Source organism: Schistocerca cancellata, chromosome 7 (genome assembly GCF_023864275.1).
Source record: "Schistocerca cancellata isolate TAMUIC-IGC-003103 chromosome 7, iqSchCanc2.1, whole genome shotgun sequence".
Taxonomy (NCBI): Eukaryota; Metazoa; Arthropoda; class Insecta; order Orthoptera; family Acrididae; genus Schistocerca; species Schistocerca cancellata.
In genome coordinates this window covers 251,907,419-251,933,950 of record NC_064632.1, presented here as the reverse complement: position 1 = coordinate 251,933,950, position 26,532 = coordinate 251,907,419, and the positions used below count along the sequence as shown (strand labels likewise).

Here is a 26,532-nt window from a genome sequence, read left to right as displayed (position 1 = left end):
GCGTGAACGGCGTCATGTTTATTGTTTTTTGTATCTACATTTTTTGCCCGCCGTTTTTATTGTATTGTCTGTGTCACCTATATGTCATATTATTGTACCACTCAAGGCTGAAGAGCAGCGTAATATGCTGCTGACAGCCCGCCTTGTATGAGATGATTAAAATTACAATACAGAAAAAAAAAAAGATCTGTCTGCGCGCCCCCTCCTATCAACTTTGATCCTCCTCCCCACTTTCTTGTCCTTTCCTTTAGGCACCCTCCCTCCTTTCTCTCACCTTTTCCCCCCATCCCCCATCCCCCTTCCTCCACCCCTCTTCCCCTGGGCTTCCCCTCCCCCTTCCTCCCTTCCCCCTATCTCCCCTTCCTGTGGCATCTCTGCTCTCCCCTCTCCCTCTCCCACCCCCCCTCCTCATCTCTTGGCAGGTCCCCAGACTCGTACACGTACACGCTCAGTGGACTTTCGCGCGCCGGAGATCATCGCCATCAGTGTCTCGTGTGTGTGCCTTCGTTTTTGTGTTTAGTGTTCTTTCGCCGTCACTCCACCACTGTTCACGTGTGCCGTCGCAGCCATCAGTGTTATGTGCGCCGTGTCAACAATTGTTAGTGTTTTTTCTCGTCCAGCGTGAACGGCTTCATGTTTATTGTTTTTCGTGTCTATATTTTTTGCCCGCCGTTTTTATTGTATTATCTGTGCCACCTATACGTCATATTATTGTATCACTCAAGGCTGAAGAGCAGCGTAATATGCTGCTGCCAGCCCGCCTTGTATGAGGTGATTAAAATTACAATAAGGAAAAAAAAAATCTGTCTGCGCAGATGTGATGTGCGCAGACAGATCGTTGCGTGTGGACGGGCCTTTTAAGAAGTGATGAGAAACGGCTTCCAAAATTGCAAGGAATATGCCAACTGAAGATATCATGAGATACTGTTTTGTTTGCTAGCATGTATTCTACAGTTTAGGATCGCAGTACCGCGACAACAAAGAACAAATACATTTATGGCTACTTTGAGTACTTTCCACAGTCCCATAACAGTCGCGACACTCACTGCTGTAAAAGTTGTTGCCGTTTGACAGCTGGAGCGACACTAGCGCTCCATGCGGCAGGTAAGGTGAACGTCAGACGCGTTGTAAGCATAATGTTTGTTTACATCCATTTCCTACGTAATTTCCGAATTATTCGAGTTATTTTCTTGCCTCCAAGAGTTTGTTTAGTATCGGAAGGCATATATGTTTCTATTAATGATTCTAAAATAAGCGCAAGTGTGGACAAAAACCATGAATAGAGTGGCAAGCTACAACACATTTGTGAAGAAACACTTGTGACATTGGACAGAATTGCAGCTTACCACGTTGATATCAAAAGAATATAAACACACAGATTCACATGTAAGAAGCACAGACATGTACATCTACATGCAAAAGCGATCGACAGCGCGTTTATCGTTCTGTAGGCCTACTGTGTGAGTCATTGTTGCCTGTTGCCACAAGTACGACCTTAATCTTTATATTATTCAAAGTGGGTAAAGCAACTGCCAAACAGTGGCAGAAATATGCTGAAAACATTATAATGAGCTGATTACATTACATTTCACGAAAAACCAAATATTTGAATAATTTTCAAACAATCTGTCTGTAGGCACTTTCCTTGTCCCGTAGTAGTTTCGCTCGACCTGCACATTCTGATACTTCACACGCTTTTGTAAGACATGAACAGCTGCACTTAATCTAACCACTTTATCGTCAAAGCACGTCTGTGGTGACGATTCGCACGTATCTGGCACTGATACATGGAGAGCTGAATTGGCTGCTTCTGTGTCATACGACTGTTTTACAGCTTTAGATTGACTGTCGAATCTTAGTGGCAGTCTCCTCTTCATCGTCAGTTGAGTTGGCGTATTTAGGATGTCAAACAGTGTGGGTACTGCATTCCACACAAGTTTTTTATTGTCTGCGTTCATGAACTGGTTTTCTTCGAAATGTAGCGGACAAAACCTAATATTATTACACAGATAAACTGGGTCTTTCTTCATAAGGTCTTCTCGTCTGCTATTAACAAGCCATTTTCTGCTCCTAAAACGATATATTCATCATTTATACACATATAGTTTGCAAGTGAATCCTGACGATACAGTTTAGTAACATGATGGTATATACCTCTCAGGATCGTTAGGAAACCTAAGAAGAGACAGCTGTGGTGTCTTCTTCCTGTTGTTGCTGCAATTTATTGCGCTACAAACGCTCCCGATGGTATAAACCATTGTATAAATCAAAATAATCAATCACTATTCGCTTTCACGATCGCGCCGAACTCACAGTTCAACCTACCAGCCGCTTGGGGCGCTGCTGGCGCTGTAGGCAACAAAATCGAGGCGAAGTGTCGCGACTGTTATGTTAAGCCCGGTCCACACGCAACGATCTGTCTGCGCAGACATCGGCGCAGATGTCTGTACATGCAAAAGATCGCTGCAATTGTGATGTGTTCACACCACACAAACCCCAATCTACTACTCGCCCGCCATCTGTCGGTGTAGAAAAGGAATAGCAATGGCAAGCGACCACGCTCACCGTAAACGTCAAAAATTTAATTCAGTTATTTTGAAATATAGAAGTGGAGGAAGTTCTGTTGTGGTCTGTGTTCGCAACTTGTGATGCAAAAAACATTCAGACCAACCTCAGGAAACAGAAAGCGGTCAAAATGGTGTAGACAGTGGCTGCTAAAGCGAAAGCAGTTTTCTCACGTAAATTTACTGCGAGATTTGCAGGGCGAACCTAACGACTGGCGAAATTATTTGCTGATGGATGTCGAAACTTATAATTATCTCTTAAAGTTTTTAACCCCTCATATTATGAGAAAAAATACTTGTATGAGAAGGGCAATTTCTACTCATGAACGGCTGGGGGTAACATATTCTTTACTGTTAATCTTCCACAAACATGGCTGGTTTGTATATATTTCAATGAATTCACTTACAAACTGGCGAGTATCAGCCATTTTAATGCCTCGTGCGCACAAATGCAAACACTAGACTGAACAAACAGCTGTTTCGCGCCAGATTTGCGGCGATCTCCTGTCCACACGCTTCAACTTGTCTGCACAGATGTGGTTTGAACCCACAGATTTGAGAGGTTTCGCTCAAACCTCCAACTCCAACTTCCAGGTTTGCACACACCTCAGGTTGGTGCAAATCTTCTGTCCACACGCAACGATCTGTCTGCGCAGATGTGATGTGCGCAGACAGATCGTTGCGTGTGGACGGGCCTTTAGACTGTGGTACTTTCGATAGTTCGGGATGTTCATTTCTGCTGTGACTATCCAAAAAATTAGTTTTTCTTGGATATATATATTAAAATGTGGTTGGATCCACACGTGAAAAGTAAATAGACGGACAGTAATCAGTATTAAATCCGTATTAGGAATCGAGTTGCGTGTGAAATGTAATTTCCTTATACAAATTTTATAGTGAGAAGTGTCGAAACGAAAGAACTGATGCTACTCTTGCGTATGTTCGCGACACGGACACGTACCTTTTTTTCTATTTTTATTTGAATTTTTATAATTAGAAAGAACGGTACCTAAATTAAAGAGAAACTTAAAGAACAATGTAACATTTATATTCTGTTTCCTCTTCTGAAATAAGTCACAGCGTTCTTTCCTTTGCCCATTTTAATCGAGAAGAACTTTCATTAAAAGCATTGTGTTGTAGGCCTTTCACTGAAAGATGAATATTGACATGGCTTTTCATAGAAATGAACACCAGTTCGACAATTGATGATTGGTTGCAATATGTTGTACATATGGATGACCTAACAGTTGTTGGCAATGTTTGTGTATTTAAGTTCGTCCACAGTGAAAAAAAACTAATTGTCAAATATTCCACATTAAACAGCGTCACAACTAACGTTTCTTTCCGTTTCAACGCTCTAGAAAAATAATGAAACCAGAAGCTTGGAGGGAAGTTGCCTGCAGATCCCGGCAGCAAGCTGAATTGTACTTTCAGAAGCAGAATTTTGGCAGAGCATTTGCTCATTTCCTTGTTGCATTGAAACTCAATCCTCAGTGGAAAGCGGAACTCAAAGAGCAGTTTTCATTATGTCTATGTAAATTGATTTTTAAACAAAATAATTTATTTTTGAGATGTTTCTAGTAATGTGTGCGTGTCATGAGAAGTTACAGAATTTAATTGTAGACTGAATATTTTGTAACAGGTAGCGAAAAATTAGATTATAGCATTTGATAGTTAATGGTTTCTGTTAATTTTAGGCTCATGGGGCAATATTCTTGAATCACAAAACCGATATACAGATTTATTCAACTGTTATGAACAGGCATTGGAGATATTTGGGGACAATGACGCTGTTTTAAATAACCTTGGTGCTCATTTATACAGGTGAGAAATTAGCTCTTAATGTTCATTGGATGAGGTTGGATGTGTAAAATATGGAAGTCTTTGATCAGTGGAAGCAAGTGTTTTCGGAACATTTTGGTAAAATATTTTGGAAATACTTTGCAAAAATTTTCTTAAGCCTGGAAACAATAAATCAGAATCTTAAAACAGGGTTTTTATGGGATATTGGTAGTGCTGTTGATCCTGTTCTTATATCCCAGGTTGTAGCAAAGTTAAAGCATCATAGTCTGTTACAAGCAGATGTACATGTATTGTGCTGTGCTCAGGAGTGCTTCATAATCAGTACAAAAAATGTCTTAAAGAATGCCAAAGAAATTGTTAATAGAAAACAGAGCTTTTATTTTGTAGATGTAAGAGAAGATCTTAAAACACCTGTTATCATTAAGCCTGGCACACTTGTATACAATACCATAGACAGTATGGTCATGGAAGTTGTGAGAAACATTGAGAAATTCTTAATTACAACAAAAAATGATGGGTTCCCTGTCATGTTCTTAAGCATAGAGTGTGAATGGTGTGTACCTACACTGATTGGTATTCTACTGGGTTATCCTGTAGTATACTGGAATGGCAGTAGTTCAGAAAGTGGTGGCAGTTGCTTGGGTTTCACTCCACTTGTTGTGCATACAGTAACTGCAAGGTTGCAAAATCTGGCGCACTGGTCACCACATGAAATATACTCATTCAGTGTACCGAGAAGTATTTTGCCAGAACTGTCGTCACATATTGAAATATGGTATAATGAGACAATCATTCACTTATTTGAAAAACAAAATCGTTTTGAAAGTTTACAGATGAATAAACACACAGTGTCTTTTCCAACTGTTGTGCTTTAGTTACAATGCCCCCCCTTTTTTTTCTCTGTTCAATATTTTAAAGGTCACAAACTTGTTGTAGGGAAGAGTACATGAACACTATCAAGTTCATTGCATCCATATTAATGTTTGTGGATGTAATGGGTAGTATACAAATGACTGACTGTACAGTATGTTATGAAAATACAGTGGAGTTGGTTGTACTTAATATTATCATTCCTATCTAACTTAGTTTTGCCCTTAAACTGCAAAAGTAACAATGATGCAAGGATAAGACTGCTTTACCAAAAGAACATAAAGAACCACTTTAAAAAGTGGAGTGAGAAGCATTTATTGTGAATAACTGTCCAGCAATATTTGATCTTAGTGTCAGAATTTAGAACGTAGATAAACTACTTTGTTCTTGTTTTGCTGTATGTTGTGTTTGTGTTTCTTAGTTTTCTTCATATTAAGTGTGAAATGCTAGAGGCAAACATACTAATACAGAGTTGAGTATCACATTTGTTTTTCTCTGTACTGATTGTAAATTTACATAGGACTTACATTGTCTTTTAAATATTAGTAAATATTTAATTTCACAGTTGACTATATTAGCTCTCTGCAACAGTATGGGAAATTTTTCACTGAACACACTGTAACCATGTATATTTGGAACATTTCTGATAATTTAACATATAAAATTTGTATCCTGTTACAAGATGTGTTTTTAACACAATTAAAACACAAGTAATGAACTGGAATATTATTTGTGTTTTAGTTTGTTACATATAGTGTTTCTGGTGTGACAGTTTAATGATGAATGTAAATGATGAATGTTAGTAATACAATAGAGGGAGAGTTATAGGACTGACTCTTTTTTTTTTAAGGGTGGGGGGGTAAAGTGAAGGTAACCATTCATGATGCAGATATAAACTCATGCTCGTAAATTAAGGATAATACTGATACATGGTGAAACAACGCTCTGGTGGGCAGTTTGCAGGTTTAAATCACCTCGGGGTATAACCATGCGGTGCATTTGACCTGCAGTCATCGCACGGTGGCGCTGGCAGCAGTCCACATACGCAAAGGTGTGTTGGTGCATGTCAGAGTACGGTACAGCGAGTAAGTGTGTAGACGTTTTTAGAAGTGCTAATGGCGACTGTGTGTTGAAAATGGCTCAAAGAACACACATTGATGACGTTATGATGGTTAGAATACTATGGCGACTGGAGGTTAGTCAAACACAGCAGGCCGTAGCACGGGCCCTCCATGTGCCACAAAGTGTGATCTCAAGCTTAGGGCAACGATTCCAGCAGACAGGAAACGTGTCTAGGCACTACAGTACGGGGCGTCCACAGTGTACAACACCACAAGAATACCGATATCTCACCATCAGTGCCTGCGGACGGCCAAGGAGTACTGCAGGTAGCCTTGCTTGGGACCTTACTGCAGCCACTTAAACAGTTGTCTCCAGACACACACTGTATAGACAACTGAACAGACATGGTTTATTTGCCCGGAGACTTGCAAGGTGCATACCACTGACCCCTGGTCGCAGGAGAGCTCGTAAACCCTGTTGTCAGGAACACAGTACATGGTCATGGGAACAGTGGTCCTAGGTTATGTACATGGACGAGTCCAGGTGTAGCCTGAACAGTGATTCTCACCGGGTTTTGAACCAGATACCAACCCCTTAATGTCCTTGAAAGGGACCTGTATGGAGGTCGTGGTTTGTTGGTGTAGGGGGGATTATGATTGGTGCACGTACACCCCTGCATGTCTCTGACAGGGGAACTGTAACAGGTCAGGTTTAGCGGGATGTCATTTTGCACCAGTATGTCCACCTTTCAGGGGTGCAGTGGGTCCCACCTTCCTCCTGATGGATGATAACGCACTGCCCCACCGAGCTGCCACTGTGGAGGAGTACCTTGAAACAGAAGGTATCAGGCGAATGGAGTGGCCTGCCTGTTCTCCAGATCTAAACCCCATCGAGCACGTCAGGGGTGCTCTCTGTCTATGTATCGCTGCACGTCTTCACACCTCTAGGACGCTTCAGGAGCTCCAACAGGCACTGGTGCAAGAATGGGAGGCTATACCCCAGCAGCTGCCCGACCACCTGATCCAGAGTAGGCCAACCTGTTGTGCAGCCTGTGTACGTGTGCATGGTGACCATATCCCATATTGACGTCAGAGTACATGTGCAGGAAACAGTGGTGTTTTGTAGCACATGTGTTTCGGGACAGTTTTCTCAACTTATCACCAATACCGTGGACTTACAGATCTGTCGTGTGTGTTCCCTATGTGCCTATGCTATTAGCGCCAGTTTTGGGTAGTGCCACATTGTGTGGCACCACATTCTGTAGTTATCCTTAATTTATGAGCATGAGTTTAGAAATAAGAGGCAAATGCTACAAATGCATTTTCTTCCCTGTCCAAGTCTTTTATCTATTTTTGCTGCACCTCCCTGCTCTATAACCCTTCTCTATAGCCTCCCATCATCCACCATTCTCTTTGGCCCTCCCTATCCTCTTCTTAGTTCTTCTCATCTGCTTTACACAGCACACCCTCTCTCCCCGATTTGCAATTACATGAATAAGTAATATTAAATTTCTAATAAATTTGCTCTAATAAATCCAGTATGTTATGTAAAGCCTAATGGAGATTACTTTACCGGTAGCCCTCACACGTATGAAAGTGGTTAGTTTGCAGTGTAACTACATATATTAGAGGGAGATGAGCATTGTCGACCTGTGGCTGTTATAATGGAACAATCAATGAGCAACCTCTGGGGCACTTGAAACACCCTGATTATATCTGGCTTATCCAAATAATGCAGGGTCCTGTCTGAATTGATCTTTATTTTCCAAGGTTCATGTGGGATTCCTATGAAGCCTATAAATTCAGCCAAAAACACTCCCTGTAATTTGAGTGGCTTGGAGTTTGTTCACAGCTAACCAACTGGAAGTGCTCAGGTGATTTGTATGTCTGAAAAAGTTTGTGAGGTTAATGAAGTAAACACAAGTAAATTACATCCTGCTATGAATTTTCTTTTTATTGTTGAACAAAAAGAAGGCAATTTTGGAAAGAAGAGGGGGTCCATCTTCTACATTAATAAACAGTTAGATGAACTTGCAAGGCCCTTAACTGAAACAGCTTTGAAACGATGTACTCTTATTTTAGGCATAAAGAGCTTCCCAAGTAATCAAACTATGAAAATGAAAATCACTTGGTAAGTACCAAGTCAACAGTGAGCTGAGAACAGCTACAAATGATAGCAAAATTTGTCGTATTGTAGAACATTATACATATTTGAGTCATTCCATGTCAAACCAACACAGCTGCAAAATGACCATCACTGATTTTCATCACATTTGGTGTCTTCATCGCATGCGATTAGAGAATGAAAAATGCTAAATTTCAGAATGGCAGCACAAGTACAACAAAAGTTATAGCCACACAAAATTCTGAAAAAATGTCGAATTCGACAAATGCTGCAGACAATATATGTATATATATCTCCATCTTGATGTTCATTACACAACATAGTAAAAAATGAAATTGGGCTGACATTAGGATATACCAATTAATATTTGATACAATAAAACAATACAGATTGTAACAGACTGCAACAAAATGTCATAAAGCTCTGAAAAGCATATTAATTGTTAAAAAGGTTGGTGTAGTAGCAACACACAGTAAGGCAGCAAGGTGAACAGGCAATTAACAAACATTTGGAATATGCAAGGTAACAGACTACGACATCTGACCTTCAGTGACATAAAATATGACACTAGGTGGTTATAATTAAAGTGCAGTTACTCACAGAGATCCAATGTTGGCTTCAATTATCGTATACTAGCAAAAATTCATAGATATTCTAATGTGTTAGTGCCATCAAGTGCAAATCGATGCAAAAAAGACATATAAAAATGTCTGGTAATCTACCAAGGACCATGGGGCAGCAGCCTGTCATGAAGTACTCAAATAGTGATAACTGAAACCAACAGCTATATTGTAATCCAGTGTTTTTTATTCAAAACATGGTACCAGTTTTGATGCCAAAAAGCATCCTCTACAGGTCCCTGTTTATGGAAACATACATAGCATGATAGAAAAGTATAAGAGTACAGACAACAAAGATCACCATTTATGACTAAATGAGGATAAATCATATCATAAAATTACATAATAAAAACTTACTATCGAGGAACCCACATGTACAGTGAATTACACCAGCAAAGCAATTGGTACACCTATCAAACACTGTCTGGATTTCTCATTATGTGAGAGTTGTAGATATACTGCAGAGTGGCATGGGAAGTAAGTCTCTGGATGGTAGCAGCAATACCATCACATGGTCCTTTGTCAAGTGATGTGGCAGAGAAGTGCCACTTCTTACAATCACTCTGATGAAAAGATATGGTTGCAAAACTCTCGCAGTTCGTACATTGGACTGCAGTGCCATCTGGGAATTAATAAATGTACTTGGGTGTTCTATGGAAATAGGATATCACGAAGTCAGTCAAATGACGCAAAAGACTAACATTCACAGTGGCATGTTTAAGGTTTTCTGATATGGTAACAAATGATATGTGATCAATTGCACAGGTTGCTGGCCATCTATAATAACAAACGGATGAGTGGTGGCCTGTGCCCTGCTCCAGTGGCACCACTGTACCTCATCCTGCAGGACAATTGAACAATTTTCTGCTAAATCACATACAACAAAATATTCATTGTGACAAAGTGCCTCTTTCAAGTGTTGTAGATGTTAAGACTTTGATGACTATGAAGGAGAGCAACAAGAGTTTTTTTTAATTTATTGCCGAGGTTTTTCAAGAAGTCTTCCACAGAACATGGACATGTCCAGAGATTTAGATGTCCACAGTTTGTGTGTTACGTCATCAATTCCATTTTCGTCAAACAACTCTTCCTAGGTATCTCATGAAAGGCTGCGTATGTGGACAGTTCTCATACGTTGTATAACATTTTGGCTGTGTGGTATTACAAATGATCTGAGCAAGATAGTGTTTGTACATGTTGAGTCTGCATTATGTGTCAACTCTTTCAGTCAGGAACTTTCCTACATGAGCATCACATTTTGGTGGAGGAAATATATACCGGTGTGTGTGTGTGTGTGTGTGTGTGTGTGTGTGTGTGTGAGAGAGAGAGAGAGAGCGCACACGCTGGATCGTAACTGGCGGAATATGGATAATTGTATTAATCCTGGATGTTCACCATATTCCAATTTCCAGACACCAGTTGTTTTTGTTTACGAATCCTGGAACCATTTTTCTTGACACACAAAATCCTTCGTCTCAGGCCATCACAAGCTTATATCTTCCCTGTTATAGAATTTTATCACACGGTTCACAGTGTGTTCACCAACAACGCGTCTAGGTATCATATTAGGAATGGCGATGATATGACGTTCTTTGACTAATTGTTTTGCTTTTCTCTCTAAATAGATTGAGGCTCCAAATTCAGTTTCAATCCTTTGAGTGGTCCATCTTTTCGGAAGAAGTGTCAGCATGTTCTTACAGCTTGTGTCGCTAGTACTGAATTTCTCTTTCAGTTGCATTATAATTTCAGAGCCCACATTTGTTTCACCCTCTGTACTTTCTACCACATTGAATATATATTTACTTTGGAATACAACATGCACTTTCTCAAACTTTTTTTGTGTTTATGTTTCCTCTCTCAAGTCTCTTCGTTTTCATTGGAGGCTCACCAGAAGATACCAGACTGTTATTTAATACAATAAAGCAATATTTGGGGCTACTAATGTGTGTAAATCATCAGAGGAGCTGTGCAGGTTTGTGATTCATATCTATTTCAATGTAGTTGTTTAACCCAAATGCCCTTCTTCTGTGTTAATTATTTTCTACATTGTTCACACATTTGTGGTCTGTCGTTATGCAACTGATTGCATAAACCATCTGCATTTCGACTTAATGTAGGCTTTCCTTGTATCTATTGTGTCCATTGCCCCTCAAGGGATTACAGCAATACATGATTCTTTCAAACTCCACCTTCATCTGATACATTTGTATAGTCATGACACCTTTTGCTACAACTTACCCCATACATGGAGCATCAACATTGCCATCCAAGCTTTGGAAGCAAACACTTCACTGACACGATTTCATATCTTGTCACTTACTTTCAGGTAACATGACTTAATAACATTTGGGTGGCCTTGCCACATTATTGGTTATATAAGAATGCTTGCAATTGGCTTGTTCACCGTGTTACATTTTATGTATTACAACACCTTTTTAACAGTTAACACATTTTTCAGTAATTTAAGTCATTTTGCTGCAGTCTTCATACAATTTGTATTACTTAATTGTATCACACAGCTGTGCATATCAGTTAGTGTGTCCTAGTGTCATCCCAATTTGATTTTAAACTTGTTGTTTAGTGTACAATGAAGAAGTAAATATATTTTTGCCAGTAATGTTGGAGGTGACACATTTCAAGATATTTAAAACCAAAGGTCAAGATCACTTACCTTAATTGTGAGCATTGTTTGAATGTGGTCATGTTGCACATCATTTGAAAGCTTGTTCCCAGCCCTTTCCCAGATTACCCATTTCACATTTCTGTCTCCATCAGAACAGGAGTTAAAGCTGTTATCGCCTGCAGTGTTTGTCGAATTTTCAGGACCTTGGGAGGCAAATACTTCTGGTGTTTATAAGCTACAATTCTGAAATTTGGTGTTTTTCATTATATCGATATGTGTAAAGAACACACCAAATTTGATAACAATCAGAGTTACTTGAAATGAAAATTTTACTTTTCTGAGGTGACTCGACATGGAATGACCCATTTACAGGAAATAGCTTAGCTTCTACAAGGATGGACAGCCAAAGGATAACTGAAGTGGGAAATATTATGAAAAGGGTAAATAGACCACTAGAATAGACTGCCGGTTTTAAGATATCAAAATGCATTTCAGTTTGTTTTATATACTTAATACTTTTTGCATGCAATGTTACATGTTCACACAGTGTATCCACAATTTTTTCATTCATCATGTGCTGTAGATCCCATCAAGAAGCAGGAACTTTATGTATTTAGAATGAGTCGAGGTACACATGAACGAAAGAAAACAAAAAATACAGAAACTTAAATCTGAATACTGTATTAACAGTGAATAAGCTCACCAGACGAAAACTTAGTCACTGCTACAGAAATCATTACAAGCCTCATTTAATACCATGTAATCCCATCCCAGGACTTTACAACCACCTGTTTCTTTTAGGAAGTGGATCTTCAAGGTTGTGCTGTTACTTTGCATTCAGATTAAGTCACTCACCGAGGACTTGATCACTCAGTTCCACCAGTTTGTGGGTGTACTGATGTTTGTATTTTACCTGTTCCAACATATCCCACAGATGGTCTATGGTGTTCAAGTCAGGTGATTTTGCAGGCCAGTTGAGATGTAATAGGGTGGGGGAATGATCAGACAGCCAGTCAGATATTCTATAGCCCAGTGAACAATGGGCTCTTGTGAGGTGACCGACTCCAAATATTTGTCGCAAGCAGTTCCCGTCACAATGTTCTCTTGCTAACAGACTGGGATGGACCTTCATTCACCACCTGCAGCAATATCTGTCAGGTTTGGAAGCAATTTTGATTCATGGACCGTGAAATGCATTTCTGCTCCCTCTCAGTCGGGATATTTTTCTGACCGCAGTTCTGACAACTTGTTTCGTAACCAGGTGTGTTACACAACTACTTGTAGACACGTTGAACAGTTCACCTTGAAACACCAGCAAAATGTAACAAACTGCCTATTGGCTTCTGTCTCGGGTTCTTCGGCCGACGTTCATCTAATGATTTTTCTGACGTTTCGCCAGCATGAGTGGCTGGCATTGTCAAAGCTTCACCCTCCATTGCCGGTGGTGAACTGGAGGCGAGCTCGTGGCCGCAGACTATATGTACCTGGCGCGCCAACGTCCGAGGGCTTCTCCACGGTCATTTCCGGTGCGGTTCTCCTCTTGCAACCTGCGACGGTCGTTCGCTGCAGTACGGGAAGCCAGGATCCGTTTACCTTAAGGCTTTCCTCTTTCTTGTTGAAACTGTTCGCGTGTTTTTGGATTTCTACAGCTTCTCTGAACAAGCGCGTGTGATAGTGCTTCTCTACAGCCAGAACTTCCGTGTCGGCGAATTTTATTACGTGGTCGGTCTCATTCAGTGCGTGCTCTGCCACGGCCGATTTCTCCACCTGCCCCAACCTGCAATGTCGCTTATGCTCTTTGATCCTGGTGTTAATGGATCGTCCAGTCATTCCGACATAAACTTTTCCGCATGTGCACATGGATGGCGCGCCAGGTACATATAGTCTGTGGCCGTGAGCTCGCCTCCAGTTCACCACCGGCAATGGAGGGTGAAGCTTTGATAAAATGAAAAATCATTAGATGAACGTCGGCCGAAGAACCCGAGACAGAAGCCAATAGGCAGTTTGTCAACAAGTGGCCACGAAAGCCTTAATAATTTTGTAAAATGTAACAACTTCACACACTGTATGGCTATGGGCAGGGCCCAACATAGTTGCTCCATTTTACCACTGTCACGTTTTTCATTTACCCATGTTTATGTACAGTGTCCACTGATCACTACTGCCTTATACTCAGGTAGAGTCAGTGCACTCACAGTAGGGCATGTGACTCGGTAACTGCGCCATCTGCAAAAGCTTAATGCTTGATCTGTGCGTGCGCAATGAGGTGACAAAAAATTAGTCCTGTGAGCTTACTTCCCTGTAATTTTACCCATAGTTTCACATCAGTGAAGTTGTTTACCTACCTTTTCTTTTTTTTTTTTTTTTGACATGTCTCATATGCTCTAATCAAATGATTGGCATCTGTATATTATGAGACAAGTGAATTTTAATTAAAAGAACTATCACGATATTGCTCAAGTGTATCAGTAAGGAAGCTGTACTTTGAAAAATGCTGCTGCCACCTCTGTTTTACTATGTAGCTGCTGTTCACCTGCTGTTAGTAGCTCAATGTGTACTTAATTGCAATAGTATTTTTCAAAGAAAATATTTTTTACACTACCACTTGTCATACAGCTTTACATAAAACACTGATGCTTACCATGTAGCTAATATAGCTTTTCAGTCCTATAATCTAAATGTCCAGACAATTTGTAAGAAGAGTAACTAATGTGGTATGTTTTTAATTGGTAAGGATTCCCAGTTTTTTGCTTTATGTTAAGCAGGAGCTTGTATATCTTACCAACAGAGTACATATCTCCTTTCTAAACTGTGGACAAAGTCTAGAAGATAATTCCACAAGACAACAGAGAATGAAAATGTGTGGAATAGCCATTGCTCTTGTTTGTAGGTGAACACGATGAGAGATACTTTTGAGGCAGGGCTTCTCAAACTATGCTCTGCAGAACACTGGTATTCCATGAGAAGTGAATAATTGCTCTGCAAAAACTGTTAATAACATGGTGTTTTTTTTTTTCTTTTTTATCTTTTGACATTTTTTCTTTTTTTTAAAACAAAGTTTTATACAATTTCCGTGTTATTAGTTATGATTAAAAATTGAAGTAACCACTGAATAAAACAAGTTTTCTCATTTTTTTAAAAAAATATTAATGTGGTTCATGGTGTGGGTTCCTGTAGTCATGTCCTAGTTCATGAACCATGGGCAACGTATGAGTGGCCAAGTAAGTGGTCCCGACAGTCGGGATACCAGTTACTTTGGAATAAGGCTGGGCATCTCGGACATATTCTGAGTCGTGGTCACCTTTGTGCTCATACGGCAAAGACTATCAAATCCACCGGTTAGTCCCTCAGCTGTTAGGGGTAAAACCCAATGGGACTCGGGGCAAGTAAGGCTAGCAACCTGCTTCCCTGGTACTTTAAATATGATGCTGGCAACAATCAGAGCAAAATGCCTCGGACCTTTGGAGGTGATGGAGTCCCACCTCTAACTGACAAACCAGGGACTCCTAAGATACGACTTGGCAAACAAATGGTAATGAGATGGGGAGCTATTAATATCAATGGGGGCTACTCTGGGAAGAAGGTAGAGCTGGCAGAGGCTGCAAGTAAGATGGGGCTGGACGTTTTAGCTGTTAGTGACATTCGGGTAAGGGGTGAGAAAGAAGAGGAAGTGGGAGAATACAAGGTCTACCTGTCAGGAGTCAAAGCAGGAATAGCACAATGGGGTGTAGGGCTTTACATTAGGAAAAAAATGGAACCCAGCGTAGCTGCAATAAGGTATGTAAACGAACGACTGATGTGGATAGATTTGACAGTGTCTAGCAAGAAAATTAGGATTGTGTCAGTATATTCGCATTGTAACACGAGGATTGGAAATCGAACAGAAGGGTATGAAAAGGGTATGGGTAAATTTGGAGAGGATATGGAGGCCAACAGGAACGGGAAACAACTCTTGGATTTCTGTGCCAGTATGGGCTTAGTAATCACAAACTCCTATTTTAAACATAAGAACATTCACCGGTATACTTGGGAAGGCAGGGGAACCAGATGTGTCATTGACTATATAATAACAGATCAGGAATTCAGGAAGGCTGTGAGGGGCACACGTGTATTCAGGGGATTCTTTGATGACACTGATCATTATTTAATCTGCAGTGAAATTGGGATTGTGAGGCCGAACATGCAGAAGGTCAGGTCCATATGTAGGAGGATAAGGGTGGAGCAACTTCAGGATAAGGAAATCAGGCACCAGTACATAACAGCGATCTCAGAAAGGTACCAGTTAGTTGAATGTAGTCAATTACAGTCATTGGAAAAGGAATGGACAAGGTACAGGGACACAGTACTAGAAGTGGCTAAAGAATGTCTTGGAACAGTAGTGTGTAAAAGTAGAATAAAGCAAACAGCTTGGTGGAATGATACAGTCAAGGCAGCCTGTAAAAGGAAAAAGAAGGCGTATCAAAAATGGCTACATACTAGAACCCAGGTAGACAGAGAAAGTTATGTTGAAGAAAGAAACAAAGCCAAACAGATAATTGCAGCATCCAAGAAGAAATCGTGGGAAGACTTTGGAAACAGGTTGGAGACTATGGGTCAAGCTGCTGGAAAACCATTCTGGAGTGTAATTAGCAATCTTCGAAAGGGAGGTAAGAAGGAAATGACAAGCATTTTGGACAGGTCAGGAAAACTGCTGGTGAATCCTGTGGATGCCTTGGGCAGATGGAGGGAATATTTTGAAGAGTTGCTCAATGTAGGTGAAAATACGATCAGTAATGTTTCAGATTTCGAGGTAGAATGGGATAGGAATGATGATGGAAATAGGATCACATTTGAGGAAGTGGAAAAAATGGTCAATAGATTGCAGTGCAATAAAGCGGCTGGGGTGGATGAAATTAAGTCGGAACTCATCAAATACAGTGGAATGTCAGGTCTTAAATGGCTACACAGGATAATTGAAATGGCCTGGGAGTCGGGACAGGTTCCATCAGACTGGACAAAAGCAGTAATCACACCAATCTTTAAACATGGAAACAGAAAAGATTGTAACAACTACAGAGGTATCTCTTTAATCAGCGTTGTGGGTAAAATCTTCTCAGGTATTGTTGAAAGGAAAGTGCGAGTATTAGTTGAGGACCAATTGGATGAAAATCAGTGTGGGTTTAGGCCTCTTAGAGGTTGTCAGGACCAGATCTTTAGCTTACGGCAAATAATGGAGAAGTGTTATGAGTGGAACAGGGAATTGTATCTATGCTTTATAGATCTAGAAAAGGCATATGACCGGGTTCCTAGGAGGAAGTTATTGTCTGTTCTACAAGATTATGGAATAGGAGGCAAACTTTTGCAAGCAATTAAAGGTCTTTACATGGATAGTCAGGCAGCAGTTAGAGTTGACGGTAAATTGAGTTCATGGTTCAGAGTAGTTTCAGGGGTAAGACAAGGCTGCAACCTGTCTCCACTGTTGTTCATATTATTTATAGATCATATGTTGAAAACAATAGACTGGCTGGGTGAGATTAAGATATGTGAACACAAAATAAGCAGTCTTGCATATGCGGATGACTTAGTTGTGGTGGCAGATTCGATTGAAAGTTTGCAAAGTAATATTTCAGAGCTAGATCAGAAATGTAAGGACTATAGTATGAAGATTAGCATCTCCAAAATGAAAGTAATGTCAGTGGGAAAGAAATATAAACGGATTGAGTGCCAAATAGGAGGAACAAAGTTAGAACAGGTGGACGGTTTCAAGTACTTAGGATGCATATTCTCACAGGATGGCAACATAGTGAAAGAACTGGAAGCGAGGTGTAGCAAAGCTAATGCAGTGAGCGCTCAGCTACGATCTACTCTCTTCTGCAAGAAGGAAGTCAGTACCAAGACTAAGTTATCTGTGCACCATTCGATCTTTCGACCAACTTTGTTGTATGGGAGCGAAAGCTGGGTGGATTCAGGTTACCTTATCAACAAGGTTGAGGTTACGCATATGAAAGTAGCTAGGATGATTGCAGGTACTAGTAGATGGGAACAATGGCAGGAGGGTGTCCACAATGAGGAAATCAAAGAAAAACTGGGAATGAACTCTATAGATGTAGCAGTCAGGGCGAACAGGCTTAGATGGTGGGGTCATGTTACACGCATGGGAGAAGCAAGGTTACCCAAGAGACTCATGGATTCAGCAGTAGAGGGTAGGAGGAGTCGGGGTAGACCCAGGAGAAGGTACCTGGATTCGGTTAAGAATGATTTTGAAGTAATAGGTTTAACATCAGAAGAGGCACCAATGGTAGCACTGAATAGGGGATCATGGAGGAACTGTATAAGGGGGGCTATGCTCCAGACTGAACGCTGAGAGGCATAATCAGTCTTAAATGATGATGATGATGATGAAATATTAACCTTCTAAATAAACAAGGTGTCCCATCAAAGTACCACGATTGTGGAAGTGTTCTGTTAGAGGAAAAGTTTGGGAACCCCTGTTCTAAGGTAGTAACACAGTGAACTGAGCTTCTTGATTGGGTTATCCCTATCATGATTCCATTTTAACTTGTTGTTTGTAAAGGTATAGCTGCTTGTGAAACATGCGATTTGTAGAGAATACCAGGTTACCCTCAAACAAGTTGCATTGCTCCTGTTGGTCATATTGGTCTAGTCCAAGGCAGACATATTCATGTTGTGCTCTGTTTTGAGGATGCCCTGGTTGGTTTTGTGACTCTACTATATTGGCCAATAACATTATAGATGAAACTATAATATTCAGGAACACTTAAGACTTTGGCTATCAAACAGTGGAACGTCCAGGATGGAATGGCAACAATATTATGAAAAGGATTGATTGCTATTCATCATATAGCGGAGGCGTTCAGTCGCATACATGCACAACGAAAAGGCTACCACGTATTTAAGCTTTCAGCCAAAAGGCCTTCTTCCAAAGTATTCCTACTTCGGAAGAAGACCTTTTGGCCAAAAGCTTAAATGTAATGTCTTTTCGTTGTACCTGTCTATGACTCATTATCTCCTCTAAATGGTGAGTAGCAATCTATCCTTTCCATAATATTGTTTACACTTTGACCATATTTGTTGTAATTGTAGCATCTAGATTTAGTAAAATCAATATTTCTTATTGTTTCTAATTTTTGACATTGCTTAGCATGGTTATGGCTATAATATGCACATACACAAGATAAAAAATAAAGGCATGGTATTTGCAGCATGACAGGTAAGCAGGATGGTTAAATGCTTAATATGGGCAAGAATGGAGTTTCAAGATTTCATGAGGCAGAATGGCCTTTTATAAAAGCACAAAGCTGTTAACAATATAAACATTGAGATGAGAAAATGCTTAATGAAAAACTATGTCTCAAGCACAGCACAATATGGATGTAAAGAGTGATGAAAACATTAGAAACCTTTGAAAAGTAATGTTAGAAGATAATGTTGAAGATCAGACAGATTCACCATGCAAGGAATGAGAACATTATGCAGAAATTCAATGAGAAAAAATGCCTGTTAAAGAATATAACAAATCAGAGGAAGAGAATGGTTGAGATCATGTGCTTTAAACTAGTAGAAGGGGTCTGGAGGAAAGATACGAGCATGTAAGGTGTGGTGTGGGATGCAACATGTGTATTGAAATGAGGAAGTTTGCTGCAGAATGACAGGACTATAGTTCTGCATCAAACTGACCACACAGGTGATGACCGGAACATAATAAGGCAATGGACACCATATTAAAAAAAGGTAACATTGCCTCTAATTCCGAGGTTCTTTTGCTTTACTAGGTGTGATCTTACTGTAGTTGGCACATCATAGCCTTCCTCTAACCTGTGAACTTACTCAGCCAGTTGTAGGGGGACCTACAGATTAATGGGGCCTTCAAACTATGGTGCAACTTGGTAGTTATCACATCAACACAATATTGCCAAAGGTTAAAGAAGTACCAAGTGAAGAAACAAGTGCTAGGAACGCCAGAGGATTGCATCCTGCACCTCTGGATTTGTGATCTTGAACAGAGCCATCACCATAAGGTTTGCAGGAGAAACAGTGCTTATCCTGGGCTTTAACAACATTAACACTGTAAGACAATCTCTATAACCTTGTTTCCACTTCTGGGCAGTAAGACACTGTGGCAAAGGCATTGTAGTTGTATTCAGGGCCAGTTCTAGAACATTTATCCACACAAGTGACTTACCATTTGGTGTCCCGCTCTCCTCCTCTTTTCCTCATACACTTTCAGCAACGTCAGTACTAATTTGGATACACACTCTGTCTTCAGGTCACGAGTGGCCTACCGGGACCATCTGACCGCCAGTCATCCTTACTGCAGGATGCAGATAGGAGGGGCGCCGCTCTCCCGGTCGTTATGATGGTATTCTTGACCAAAGCTGCTAGTATTCGGTCGAGTAGCTCCCCAATTGCCATCACGAGGCTGAATGCACCCCGAAAAATGGCAACAGCACATGGCGGCCTAGATGGTCACCCATCCAAGTGCCGACCACGCTCGACAGTGCTTAACTTTGGCGATCTCATGGGAACCGGTGTATCCACTGTGGCAAGGCTGTTGTCTACATTTGGATATGCACTGTATGCAAATATTGCACTTGGCATGGTGCCCAAAGCAGCTGCTTCTAATTGTGAGATGTCCTGTATAGAAATCTTACAGCCGTAGTTCCTCTGTCACTCTCCTCAGCTTGCTTCTTAAATTGCCTGCGGTTGTATTCAAGAAGAGCATGGGTCCTGTCCACATTCAGCAATGTTTCCTTAGATTCCTTGAGCCATTATGGCAAATGCTGGGATGCTACCTTTTTTGGAGATGGGTTCAATTTCTTTTGCTACATTTGTCCATTGAGATTGTACCCTATCTCATAATGTTGATGTTATTAGTAGATTAGATTTTTTTCTCTCTTACTTCTCTTCTCCCACCTTCTTCTCATTGTAAGAACATAAATTAATTTACATGAGACACTATTCAATAAAAAAATTGCATTTATCACACTAATGAATATTTTATAGTGCACTATTGCGGAGAGATTTGTGACTTTTTTGTCTCGAACAGAACAGAAAGTGAAAAGGTGATAACGACATAACTTTTTAAAAAACCTGAGAGTGAAATCTTTCATCCATTAACAAGAAACTGCTATGTTTCGTTAGTGAACATTTCAAGGGTTTCTTTACCTGAAACTATCTAGTTAATATGAGTTTAGATACCAAACAGCAGCAGAATGTGACTGACTTCACCAAATTTTGGACAGTGTGAAAACAGGTTCTCACATCTCTGTGTTTATTTTGTAGAAGCAATCATGGCCAACAAATGTCATTAACAACAGCAACATTGTTACTGACAACAGTTATTATTAGTCCCATACTGTGTGGCAGTTGAGGTAAAGCCCATGTTAATCTGTTGCTGTTTCTCCCAGATAATTTACATGTGACGCTTTGAGGTTCAAGTTAGTTCCAAGAAAAAACATAAGGTGCACTGGAATTCCAGATTCAGAAAGTACACGTTGTGGCCAGTATTCTTTAAAATCCGTCAATTTACAAGGCGTACAACTTTGCTTCCGCCATTTGCCGATGGGTGTCGACAACGGTAAGTAGCGGTCAAAAGAAACTGATCGCAGACATCAGGCAGTTAGCTTGGACCTCAGTCAACATAACCTCATTCAAACATTAGTCGATTTGTGTCTGCATCATAAAGTTGTTCTTGATTGAAAATGTCAGTTTACAAGCCTAATTCTTGTCATTTGTGGGAGGTGCTACTCTTTTGTTTCAGTATGAAGAAAACAGTGGCTGAGTCTCATCGAATACTCTCAAGTACGTATGGTAAGGATGCTATTAGTGAAAGAATGTGTTGGAGTGGTTTCAACGCTTCAAGAACGGTGATTTTAACATCATAGACTGGCATAGTGGTGGAAGAGAGAATGTTTTCGAAGATGCAAAATTGGAGACATTGCTGAGTGAAGACTCACGTCAAACTCAAGAAGAATTGGCACAAATAGTGGGAGTAACACAGCAAGCCATTTCAAAACGTTTCAAGGCTATGAGCGTGATTCAGGAAGAAGGAACTTGTGTCCCTTGTGAACTGAAACCAAGAGGTGTTGAACAGCGTTTGTGTGTTTGTGAACAGTTGCTTCAGAGGCAAAAACAGAAGGGATATCTGCATCACATTGTGACCGGGAATGAAAAATGGGTTCATTATGACAACCCTAAACACAAAAAATCATGGGGATATCCTGGTCATGCTTCCATGCACCAAATATTCACGGCTCCAAGATCATGCTCTGCATTTGTTGAGACCAGCTCAGCGTCGTGTAGTATGAGGTGTTAAAGTCAACTGAAACAATCACAGGTACCTGTTAACAAACGCAATTAATGCATCTGAGCAGAGCATTAAAAGTCAAATGGCCACAATACAGTGAGAGGCACCATAAAGTGATTTTGCAGCACAATAACGCTCGACCCCATGTTGTAAAAGAGGTCAAAATGTACTTGGAAATGTTAAAATTGGAAGTCCTACCCCACCCGCCGTATTCTCCAGACATTGCTCCCTCTGACTATCACCTGTTTAGATCAATGGCGCATGGCCTGGCTGACCAACACTTCTGATCTCATGAAGAAGTCAAAAATTGGATCCATTCGTGGATCACTTCAAAAGATGAACAATTTTTTCGATGCAGGATTCGTACACTGCCTGAAAGATGAGAGAAAGTAGTGGCCAGTGATGGAAAATACTGTGAATGATACATGTATAACCAATTTGTTTCATTAAAGCCTCAAATGTTGGGGAAAAACCGGTGGAAGTAAAGTTGTACACCTTGTATATAATGCAGTCGCACAGATTCTAATTACCTAATTCATCTGCTGTGATGATTGAGTGTGAAGAAGCTTTTACAAATAGCTGACTCATTAAAAATGTATTCTTTATTTTCAGTGTCAAGATACATTAACTCATAAGCCCCTGTATGAACAGTTTCTGCAATGTCCATTTCCACATTGGGAAGAGGTTGGGGGGTAGGCTAAACTGCCCTTCTGCCCTGTGTACATAGAATGTTCAGCAAGCCACAAGCTACCATAATACTATTTTGGAGTGATGATATGCTGCAGAGTTTTGCTGAAGGCACAATCATCAATTTCCTTCCTCTCTCAGAGCTCGTGGTCCATCTCTGGTGTTCTTCTTATGAATGATACATTAAAATATTATCTTACTTTCCTGTGTCCGTGGCCAGGTCATAGCTGCCTGATACAGAAGTCACTAAACCACAGTGGGCATTTCATGTGCTGCCATGTCTGTGGCATACTCTGAGTACTTTGACACAAGGAAAAACTGGAGCTGCCATAGACAAAAATGCATTGATGTTAGCTTTCACAGACTTAACAGCAGATAAATGGATGGCAGAGCAGAAATTCAGTCGCCAGCCAGTGCTGTACAACAACAACCAATAATTAGCCATATCATCCAGAAACACCAAAGGAGACTGAAGGCATCACATCACACATGCACAGTCTTATCCATAAAATCTGGCCCTGGCCAGTTTCCACAAAGGCTAAGTCTGCGTAGTTCACTTAAGATAGCCAATAAAATCAGCTACACCTCAGAATTCTAAGTCTGGCCGTACACACAATTTGGCAACACTATGGGATGCGGAAGTGTCTGGAGGAAATGTTAGCTACTTCTCAAACTGTTGATGCGCTGTGTGAACTCGTGGTCTAGTATGCTTGTCACGAAATGTGGACACAAAGTCACAACTTCGAGTCCACTCCTTTCACTATTTTTTAAAGCACATTTTGGCTGTCTGCTAAAGTTATCAGTCTAATGGAACCTCAAAGATAATTTGCTTCACTTTCTGAGCCACCAGTAATATCAAAAACTTCCAGAAACTGTTCTGCAAAACAGCTTGTGGGTACGTCAAAATCAGAATAGTTAAGATTTCCTCACCCTGCTGCAGCCACTGGCCACCATCCACGCACCACCTGCCACCACACATCGGACGCCATTGGAGCAGGTGACTGTGGTGTGATGCTATGAGTGTATTTATCAACTGTCATTTTCTTGTTTGAAATTCTAGTATTTATCTTGCAGTTACATATTGGATTTTGCATACTTGAAACTTGTTTAAGCATTTTAGTATAGAGTCACAAATGGAAAAAAGTTCACTTTGTGTTTAATAGAGAGGTGAAGGTAGTGGCATGTTGTGTGTGGGGTGAGTGCTTTCAGGCAAAGCACATCAGAAAAAGATTTTCTTGTTTGAAGAAAGATCGTTCTGGCATTGCTGATTTTCAACATTCTGCTATACGCGATGAAACGCAACCATTTAATCATCTTGTGACAAGCAGCAAGAGAATGCATTTACTGGAATGGTTCCTTACCCTCTCCCTTAAAACCCACATCCTTTCGTCTTTCCCTCTCCTTCCCTCTTTCCTGATGAGGCAACAGTTTGTTGCGAAAGCTTGAATTTTGTGTGTATGTTTGTGTTAGTTTGTGTGTCTGTCGACCTGCCAGCACTTTCATTTGGTAAGTCACATCATCTTTGTTTATATATATATATATATATATATATATATATATATATATTTAAAAAGAAAGATGATGAGACTTACCCAACAAAAGCGCTGGCAGGTCGATAGACACACAAATAAACACAAACATACACACAAAACTCTAGCTTTCGCAACCAACGGTTGCCTCGTCAGGAAAGAGGGAAGGAGAAGGAAAGACAAAAGGATTGGGTTTTAAGGGAGAGGGTAAGGAGTTATTCCAATCCCGGGAGCGGAAAGACTTACCTTAGGGGGAAAAAAGGACAGGTTTACACTCGCACACACACACATATCCATCCACACATACACAGACACAAGCAGACATTGAAAAATGTCTGCTTGTGTCTGTGTATGTGTGGATGGATATGTGTGTGTGTGTGCGAGTGTAAACCTGTCCTTTTTTCCCCCTAAGGTAAGTCTTTCCGCTCCCGGGATTGGAATGACTCCTTACCCTCTCCCTTAAAACCCAATCCTTTTGTCTTTCCTTCTCCTTCCCTCTTTCCTCACGAGGCAACCGTTGGTTGCGAAAGCTAGAGTTTTGTGTGTATGTTTGTGTTTATTTGTGTGTCTATCGACCTGCCAGCGCTTTTGTTGGGTAAGTCTCATCATCTTTCTTTTTAAATATATTTTTCCCACGTGGAATGTTTCCCTCTATTATATATATATATATATATATATATATATATATATATGGTTATAATAGAAGGAAACATATACCTAAAAACAAAGATGATGTGACTTACCAAATGAAAGTGCTGGCAGGTCGACAGGTGTATGTTTGTGTGTTCGTTTGTGTTCGTTTGTGTGTCTGTCGACCTGCCAGCACTTTCATTTGGTAAGTCACATCATCTTTGTTTTTAGGTATATATATATAAAAAGAAAGATGATGAGACTTCCCAAACAAAAGCGCTGGCAAGTCGATAGACACACAAACATACACACAAAATTCTAGCTTTCGCAACCAACGGTTGCCTCGTGAGGAAAGAGGGAAGGAGAAGGAAAGACAAAAGGATATGGGTTTTAAGGGAGAGGGTAAGGAGTCATTCCAATCCCGGCAGCGGAAAGACTTACCTTAGGGGAAAAAAAGGACAGGTATACACTTGCACACACACACATATCCATCCACACATACACAGACACAAGCAGACATTTGTAAAGGCAAAGAGTTTGGGCAGAGATGTCAGTCGGGACGGAAGTACAGAGGCAAAGATGATGTTGAAAGACAGGTGAGGTATGAGCGGCGGCAGATTGAAATTAGAAATTAGCGGAGATTGAGGCCTGGCGGATAGCGAGAAGAGAGGATATGCTGAAGGGCAAGTTCCCATCTCCGGAGTTCTGACAGGTTGGTGTCAGTGGGAAGTATCCAGATAACCCGGACGGTGTAACACTGTGCCAAGATGTGCTGGCCGTGCACCAAGGCATGTTTAGCCACAGGGTGATCCTCATTACCAACAAACACTGTCTGCCTGTGTCCATTCATGCGAATGGACAGTTTGTTGCTGGTCATTCCCACATAGAACGCTTCACAGTGTAGGCAGGTCAGTTGGTAAATCACGTGGGTGCTTTCACACGTGGCTCTGCCTTTGATCGTGTACACCTTCCGGGTTACAGGACTGGAATAGGTGGTGGTGGGAGGGTGCATGGGACAGGTTTTACACCAGGGGCGGTTACAGGGGTAGGAGCCAGAGGGTAGGGAAGGTGGTTTGGGGATTTCATAGGGATGAACTAAGAGGTTACGAAGGTTAGGTGGACGGCGGAAAGACACTCTTGGTGGAGTGGGGAGGATTTCATGAAGGATGGATCTCATTTCAGGGCAGGATTTGAGGAAGTCGTATCCCTGCTGGAGAGCCACATTCAGAATCTGATCCAGTCCCGGAAAGTATCCTGTCACAAGTGGGGCACTTTTGGGGTTCTTCTGTGGAAGGTTCCGGGTTTGAGGAGATGAGGAAGTGGCTCTGGTTATTTGCTTCTGTACCAGGTCGGGAGGGTAGTTACGGGATGCAAAAGCTGTTTTCAGGTTGTTGGTGTAATGGTTCAAGGATTCCGGACTGGAGCAGATTCGTTTGCCACGAAGACCTAGGCTGTAGGGAAGGGACCGTTTGATGTGGAATGGGTGGCAGCTGTCATAATGGAGGTACTGTTGCTTGTTGGTGGGTTTGATGTGGACGGACGTGTGAAGCTGGCCATTGGACAGGTGGAGGTCAACGTCAAGGAAAGTGGCATGGGATTTAGAGTAGGACCAGGTGAATCTGATGGAACCAATGGAGTTGACCAACAAGCAACAGTACCTCCATTATGACAGCTGCCACCCATTCCACATCAAACGGTCCCTTCCCTACAGCCT

The 26,532-nt window shown here is 41.0% G+C and overlaps 1 protein-coding gene and 1 pseudogene across 4 annotated transcripts in view; one reads left to right on the top strand and one right to left on the bottom strand.

The window, feature by feature from the left end:
* Positions 1 to 3,291: 3,291 nt before the first annotated feature.
* Positions 3,292 to 26,532, top strand: part of LOC126092015 (protein arginine N-methyltransferase 9-like) — a 148,257-nt gene continuing 125,016 nt past the window's right edge. Inside the window, exons 1-3 of one of the 4 annotated variants that reach the window (XM_049907398.1) lie at positions 3,406 to 3,822; positions 3,926 to 4,098; positions 4,262 to 4,388. In XM_049907398.1, coding sequence (XP_049763355.1) covers positions 3,933 to 4,098; positions 4,262 to 4,388 — 293 coding nt within the window. In that variant the 5' untranslated portion in view covers positions 3,406 to 3,822; positions 3,926 to 3,932. Of the gene's footprint in view, positions 3,375 to 3,394; positions 3,823 to 3,925; positions 4,099 to 4,261; positions 4,389 to 26,532 lie in introns of those variants that run through there. The other 3 variants (XM_049907399.1, XM_049907400.1, XM_049907401.1) reach the window with 3 other exon arrangements.
* On the bottom strand, positions 20,105 to 20,222 carry LOC126093822 (5S ribosomal RNA; annotated as a pseudogene).